At 51.5% G+C, this 7,808-nt stretch overlaps 1 protein-coding gene across 1 annotated transcript in view; it reads right to left on the bottom strand.

Annotated features, from left to right (window-relative positions):
- The window catches only part of PLXND1 (plexin D1), a 72,980-nt gene that overhangs the window by 14,509 nt on the left and 50,663 nt on the right, over nucleotides 1–7,808 (bottom strand). Inside the window, exons 25-28 of the mRNA XM_057383099.1 lie at nucleotides 7,474–7,604; nucleotides 6,911–7,109; nucleotides 1,071–1,217; nucleotides 219–375 (exon numbers count right to left, since the gene is read on the bottom strand). Of these exons, the coding sequence (XP_057239082.1) occupies nucleotides 219–375; nucleotides 1,071–1,217; nucleotides 6,911–7,109; nucleotides 7,474–7,604 (634 nt within the window). The remainder of the gene's footprint in view (nucleotides 1–218; nucleotides 376–1,070; nucleotides 1,218–6,910; nucleotides 7,110–7,473; nucleotides 7,605–7,808) is intronic.

Genomic DNA, 7,808 nt, shown 5'->3' with positions numbered 1-7,808 from the left:
GTGAGACCCAGAGAGGAGAGAGGTGAGACCCAGAGAGGAGAGAATTGAGACCCAGAGAGGAGAGAGGTGAGACCCCAGTCTGAAGGAGGCAGGACCAGGGGTAGGGACTGCATGGACTGATGTCTGCCCTCCTGCCAGAGCTGCTTCACCACTGCTCGGACAGGCCCAAGAGCTGCTGCCCAGCACTGAGCTGGTTTTATGGACTGCCTGGTCCTTACCGAGGTCAACATCTTCCACTCTTGGCCACTGCGAGTAGGGGACGTTCTTGCAGAAGGCCTCCAGAATTTTCTCCTTCACTTGACTGAGTGTGTCTGTGTCCATGGCTCTGACGCTCAGGGAATCCATCCCACAGCCTTGGAAGGACACGTTGAGGTTCTGTAAGCAGAGGCTGCAGGTTAGGCGTGAGCTGCCTGGTTCTGCTGCCTGCCAGGAATTCCTGCAAGCTGTGGTGCCTGCACAGCTCTGGCTGATGCACCCTGGGCCCTGGGCTGATGGAAATTTAGCTGAATCAATGTGGCCATCAATGTTTACAGCATGAGATGCATTGATTGACAGGCCCAGGGGCTGAGGGCTCTGTGGACCCATCAGGGAGAGCACAGGAGCCCCAGAGCAGCTCCCTCTCACGCTGTCCCACTAAAGGGGTTTGAGCAGCACAGGCAGGAGGAAGGCTCAGCCCCASCAGCAGCCATGTCCTCAGCTGCTCAGCTCCACTGGCTGCTAACGTGGCTGCCAAAGCTCATTGCTCCATGCAAGGGACCAAACCCCACTGCTTAAACGAGAGCTACCCCTACTGCAGGATGGGATGGGTCTGCTGCAGAGCTGGACCTTGCTGCCACTCCAGAGCTGCTGCACCAGGGCACAGGCAGTGGGAAGGTCTGCAGGCTGCCCCAGACACTGCTCACAGACCCGGCAGGAACAGCTCCCTGACTGCATCAGCTGCAGCCAAAATCTGCAGGCAATGAGAGCAACTCTCTCCTCTTTTTGTCTGGGTTCTTTTCCTCTCACGAGCTGTGCAGAGCCAAACGCTGTGAGCACAGCAATCCCCTCTTACCTCAGCTCTGGGTACTCACCCTTGGCTTTGCCTCTATGTTCTCCCKCAGCAGCCACTCCTCATTGAGGGTGTACCTGGCCTTCCCTGTAATGGCATCGATGGAGCCCTTGTTAATCTGCTGTTTGATGGCACAGATCAGCAGGAAGAAGGGCTCTCCAACRGTTTCCTGAGGAAAGAAAAGAAGATCAAGTCAGCAAAGGAGAGCTGGTGGTGAGGGCTCCATCAGCAGCAGGCAGGACAGGCTTGGGGGGGACACTGAAGGTGCCTCTGGACACCAGAGAGCAGGACCTGTCCACCCCAGGGCTGTAAATGCCTGGAGGGGACATTGCCTCTCAATTCCCACTTGCATCTCCTTGGGGCTGCTCAGAAGTTTTCAGACATGTGGCAACATGACAGAACAGATGGGGAACAGGACATCACAGCCAACAACAGCCACAGGGCATTTTTGGGGATGCTGTAATTGTCAGCATCAACACAGCCCATCGGAGCTGTGCAGCAAGCACTGGAGCTGTGGATGCTGGGCCACCCTGCAGGCAGAGCTGGGTGCTGCTCAGAACCAGGGGCACATGCTTGGCAAAATACAAATGTGCATTCATCTACATGTGAATTACACAGGAAGAGGGAGAATCTGTGCTACAAAACACACTGTGCTACAGAGATGCTTCCTGCAATCTGACAGGGCACAGACTGCATGACATGCTGCACTCAGCAGGACAAGACAGGGCTGATGTGCACAGAAATACAGAGATATCTGGGCACCCTTTCTCATGAATGTGTCAGCAGAACCTCTTTTTGCACTGCCTGGTTTGCCACTGAGCTCCACGGGGAGCAGCCTGGCCTGTGGCTCTGGGAACCAGCTCATTCTTCTCATACCACAGCAGAAGCCTCAGCACAGCAAAGCAGAGAGGAGCAGGGTCAGCGAGCTGTTCCCATGGCACAGCAAGCAAACACACCATTTAACTCCTTACATTCATCAATGTTCATGGGACAGAGGTGAGCTGAGGCACTGCTGCAGTAAGAACCAAAGATATAACAAGGAGGATCTGTTTGTGATGACATTCAGCTATGCAGTTTAACATCAAATTTCGGATCCATTGCTGCTGCTGCACCGATGGGTAAGGGAAACATAAGGCATATTCTTAAGGAGCTCTTTGGTGTTAGAGTACATCCCATTCTCCCCAATGCTCACATTCAATTTCTTTCCAAAGTGCAGATTCTGCACATTTATGTTYTGTGAGCATCTCCCTCCCCCTCTGCACACACAGCTCTGCCATCTGAGAGCTGCTCMACACAGCAGATACCCAACCGTTTCGATATTTCTCAGCTAGGAGCTGCTAAATGCTGTTCAATCTGCTTCTTAATTAAAACTTGGTGATTCTTTTATTCTAATTGCCCTATAATTGCTGAAGCAATTAGTTCTGTGTCAATTTGGATGCGCTGCATTTGGTGTGGTTGATGGTGGTGATGCAGCAGAGCTGTCGGTGGCCAATGCCATCTGTGCCACAAGGGCACTCGATTCCTGCTCAGGGGTAACTCCATCAACACAGGGAGGCTCCTGGCTCTGCTGCAGGGGGTTAATGATTCCTGCAGTGCTCCTATCAGCAGGCAGCACAAAATGGGCTCAGAGCAGGGCTGCAGAGGCTGCAATGGAGGAAGGCATGGCTTCCAGAACGCAGAACAAGGTGGGGAGTCAGGAAAGTGGAGAAGCTGAGGACTGCAAAGAGTGGAGAATGTGCAGAGGACACAAAGAGTTCATTTTGGAGAGAAAGGCAGAAGCCACATATAACAAGGGACAACACCAACACAGAGACCTCGTCAGGCTGCAGTACCACTGCCCCATCCTGGGAGCCACAGGGCACCGCTGGCTGGCCCTGCACACAGGGTCAGGGTCAGGGTCAGGGTCAGGGTCAGGGTCAGGGTTCAGGGTCACTGTCACTGTCACTGTCACTGTCACTGCCACTGTCACTGTCACTGCACTGTCACTGTCACTGGCACTGCCATGCTGCCTGCAGGATCCTGTTTGTGTCACACAGGAGCAGGGACAAGCCTGAGGCCAAACCCAGGGCTGGGCTCTGGTGCCTGCCTGTCCCTGCCATGCCAGGCCTCCCAAACCATTCMAAAAGGGCAAATCCTACTGTTCTGAGAGCCCTCATGGCTGAAATGGGCACAGCTCTGTGCCACCTTYGTGCCCACACCGAACTGCCCCGGGCACTGTGGGGTCACTGCACACCCACACAGGATCCAGGCCAGGCCACAGGGGACACAGCAACAGCGCTCTGCTGCAGAAATGCTCTTTCTGTTGGACTGTTTGGCTTTCAGGCTCAGGAACTGCGGGATGTTATGGAAATCTGGAAAAGCGCTAATCAGACAGCGAATTTCAAAGCAGGGAAAGAAGGGCTGGCAGGCAGGGACTAGAGATAAAATGGCAAACTTGTGAAACCTCCAGCATTGTTCAGAAAAGTCATCTGGAAAGGAATCAAAACCGTCTTTGGACTTGGCTAGTTAGGAGAAAGGAAGTTTAACCAGAAGAGATCAGTGCTGATTCAGGACAAAAAAAAGTACTTAAAAAAACACAGTCTGGGGCCTTTTTTTCCTCCTATTGTGAATGTATTTTAATGAGACTTCATTTTCATTTTTGACTGAACTGTTATGGGCTCTTAAAGCTACCCAGGGCACTGAAATAAGTGCAGTAATGGAAAGCACAGTGCAGGCTGGCAGGACTTGAACTGCTCCACGCACGAGGAGCGTGGGAGGGCTTCATTTTTATAGGCTTGGGAAAATAAAAAGGTTTAGAGCACAGACTGGATTCACATGTTACTGCCCTATTAACACAACTCTGTCAAGTTATTATAGATGTTCTCCCAGGAACACACTACAGCCATTTCAAAAATGTTTTGGTAAGGCCAGGAACAGAAAAGCACAGAAAACAGCTGCTTATCCCAAGTGCCTGCTAATTTTGGGACAATTATCTGTTTGCATTCTGGGAAGAATCAAACCTCCATCACACATGCAAAACYTGGGTAAGCTTGGACACAGACATAAAAGCTGAATTCCAGAACCTTACTTTTCCTTTAATTCCCTGACCCTGTTAGGAGCCAGGCACAATGGTAATATGGGGAAGACTTTCTTTTTACGCTTTTTCCACCAAAACTGTAGCACAAAGTAGAGCTATGGACTATTTCATCTACARTCCTCACTCAGTTGTGCAGAGAGCTCTGCATTGATTGTGCAAATGCTGTAGGTCCCTCCCAGGCAGCCCCTTCCAGCCCATGCCATCCCCCAAATGCTGGGCCATCCCCAAATGCTGAGCCATCCCCAAATGCTGAGCCATCCCCCCAAATGCTGAGCCATCCCCCAAATGCTGAGCCATCCCCCAAAGACTGAGCCATCCCCCAAAGACTGAGCCATCCCCAAATGCTGAGCCATCCCCCAAGGCTGAGCCATCCCCCCAAAGGCTGAGCCATCCCCCCAAAGGCGGAGCCATCCCCAAAGGCTGAGCCATCCCCCAAAGGCTGAGCCATCCCCCAAAGGCTGAGCCATCCCCAAATGCTGAGCCATCCCCCAAAGGCTGAGCCATCCCCAAAGGCTGAGCCATCCCCCCAAATGCTGAGCCATCCCCCCATCCCCCCAAAGGCTGAGCCATCCCCAAAGGGCAGTGGGGACTCCATTCCCTTCAGGTGCCCTCCATGTGCACACCACGATGCCTGTGGCAGCAGCTCCCTCCCAGTGAAGACAGCTCCTTCAAATCATCTACCCCAAAACACAAATGGACGGGCTGTTATGCAGAGCATTAATGTGAAACAAATGTTCTGAGCATGTAGCGTTGACTTACAAGGGAAAATACAAGCACTGGGAATTTTTCCACTGCACAACGGCAGGGACTTTCACAGCAGCTGTTTCAAATAGACATTGTGATTAATGGGGATAATTCAGGAATGAAAACCAGGCCCATCATCACATGTCTGACAAAGCAGTGCTGCAGGCAGGCGGGCGAGGCTTCTTCCTACCAAGAAACAGCAGAGTTTGACCCGAGGAACGCAGAGCACATGGGAGGCGTTTGGCTGTTTAAATCACAGCCCTGAGATGACACCAGCTGTGCAAAGAGGTGTCATTGTTCCACCACAGGGGCTCTGTCCTCCTGTGCGTGGTGGGGAGGACAGCAGCTCTGCTGATCCAGACAAACCCCTGTCCCTTTGACAGCAGGGCTTGTGTCACTGGGACAGTTCAGGARCCTTTCCAGACACTCCTGTCTGCCCAATTCTTCTCCCTCTTCGTATTTCAGTGTCCCCTCTGATCCCACCCTTACTGTGATGCACGTGTGATGTCAGAGTCTCTTGGACATCAACTTTAGTGCACTTTAGTTTGAAAATCATTTGCTGTCAGAGGTCAGATATGGGCTGTGGTGATGTTCTGCACTGCCATGGCTTCAGGCTGGGCATGGAGGGGACTGCAAACCCTGAGTGCAGCCTTAGCCCTGCCAAGGACCTGCTGCAGGCACATGGAAATGGGTATTCAGCCAGGGGCCCAAGAGCTCTGCAGTCTCCTGGTGTCACCCTGTGCCCCCCTTACCCTGCAGTCACCCCACAGTCACCCTGTGCCCCCTCACTGCAGTCACCCCACAGTCACCCTGTGCCCCCCTTACCCTGCAGTCACCCCACAGTCACCCTGTGCAGGGTTTGGGGAGGGGGCACTCACAGCTCCCCCAGCCCTGCCCAGCCCTGTGCCAGCCTGAGGGAAGGGGCAGCTCCCACCCACGGCCACTCCTGGCCCTCCTCACCACCACTGAGCTGTGCAATGTGCTCAAGCCTCAGGCTCATGTGATAAGGCTCCACTTTCCTCTTTTTCCTTTTTCCCTGAGGAAGCCTTCTTGCTTGTCCATTTTTAGCACAAGCTGGAGATGGATCAGATGCCTTACATGTGGTCTCCCCTCCCCAAAACGAGAGGCCAGCACTTTTTTTCTCCAGTGGTTTAACTACAAGCACAAAATCTGAATATTAAAAAAATTTCACTAATTTCCTCTTTTCTGCCCTTCAGGCTGGATAGCTCTGCTACATTGGCACAGCCATCCTCATACACTCCTGTAACTCTTCTTTTATTCAAGTGGCTAATTGCATCAGCTAAAATGAAGATTATGAACAACAAAACCACAGGCTTCGGACAAAAAGTGATCATCTGGGATCAGAATAAATCACAGTATGTATGAAGACAATATAGAATCGCTTGTGTGAATGTAGAGAACACTCTGGGAAAAGAGACTTTCAAAAGCTTTTTCAAGGCTCTCCCCGTGGGTATAATGGGGTGTCCTCCAATTAACTGCTGTGGAATCAATTAAGTTATTGCTCAATTCTTCTGGGGAATTCCAAACAGAACTGGCAAATGTTGGAGATAAAGCACTGAACAGATGGAGTGCTGATGGCTCTGAGATGCCAAACATATTCCTGCTCATTCCCATCAGAAGACAGTCAGCCCTGTGGGACAACCCCACCTCTCCTGCTCAAATTCGTGCAGAACCAYGAAGATGCCTCTGGTGAGAGGCCCCACACCCTCTGGGCACAGGGGCAGGCACTTGCCAAAACCTCCTGCCATTCTGGTTATTTTTCAGCTTCCTGAAACACAATGAAAAYGCTGATCCACGCTCTCTGCCACAAAGACTGAGCTCTCCCAAACCCTGGGCAGAAGCAGAGACACAACTGAACTTCAGGTTCCTTTGTTACCCCTGAATCATTCGATATTCAATATCATCCAATCAGTTTGACAATTAGAGACAGTTTGAGTGGCACTGTTAGCACGAGTCAGGACTGCTGCCCACACTCCTCATCCCTCTGCACTCTGTGACCCTGCACCATCACAGGCTCTTACTCTGAGATAGCTGTACATGCAGATGGACATCCAGTTGGTCAGCATCTTCTCCACTACAGACTCTGTCCTCCTCAGCATCAGCTTGGGATTTTTGGAAGCTGAAGCATCTATTAGGTCCACCAAGAGGTCCTTCATGATGCTAGTGTAGTACTCCAGTTTCCCATGCAATGCAATAGTAAGCAGGGAGGCCAAGTTACACCTGAAACACAGAATGGTACAGGACTCAAACCCCAGTCAGTGAGACTGWCCTGCTGGCTGGCACTAAAACACCCAACACACAAAGGCAGTCTTTCAGACCATTCTCATGAGCCTTCTTAACGGTGTTAGAAGTTCCAACCCTCAGGTCAGCTTGCATCCTTTTACTGTTAAACCAAATCTTACTGTTAACCCAAATGAGTGAGGGCTCTACAGGGTTCATGGMCATCCATTTCTAGCAGAAAAGTGTAGGCAAATATAACTCAGTTGTCCACTGAAACACACAGCCAGACACTGGCTGCGTTATTATGGGTTAGGAATAAATCAGACTCCTCCAGGTGCCAAGTCTTTGATTCTGAAGCTCATACCTGTCTCTGACAGCAAAGTCCTTCTGTTGCTCCAGAGCATGGACAAACACGATGAGGAAGTGCTTGTTGTTGAGTAATGTGGAGAACAGAGAAATTCCTTCTTCCATGTTGGGTCTGCAGTTCTCAGGGATCTGAAAAAAAATTTAGAAAGCAGACTGAGAAAAGCCTGCATGGTGTTTTCCTCCACATTTCATTCCTCTGGAGTGCAGGGATGCCCCACCAGAGCACAGGGATTGTGAGCAGAGAGCCCCTTGTCCTGTGCCCCAGCAGTCAGCAGCTTTGCTGGCAAGGAGCTCACAGCTGGGCCAGCAGTGGCCACTCCATTCTGCTCAGCA

This window comes from Malurus melanocephalus, unplaced genomic scaffold (genome assembly GCF_030028575.1).
Source record: "Malurus melanocephalus ecotype Western Australia unplaced genomic scaffold, MMel_1.1 scaffold_607, whole genome shotgun sequence".
Lineage (NCBI taxonomy): Eukaryota > Metazoa > Chordata > Aves > Passeriformes > Maluridae > Malurus > Malurus melanocephalus.
This window is presented reverse-complemented; position numbering and strand designations above follow the sequence as displayed.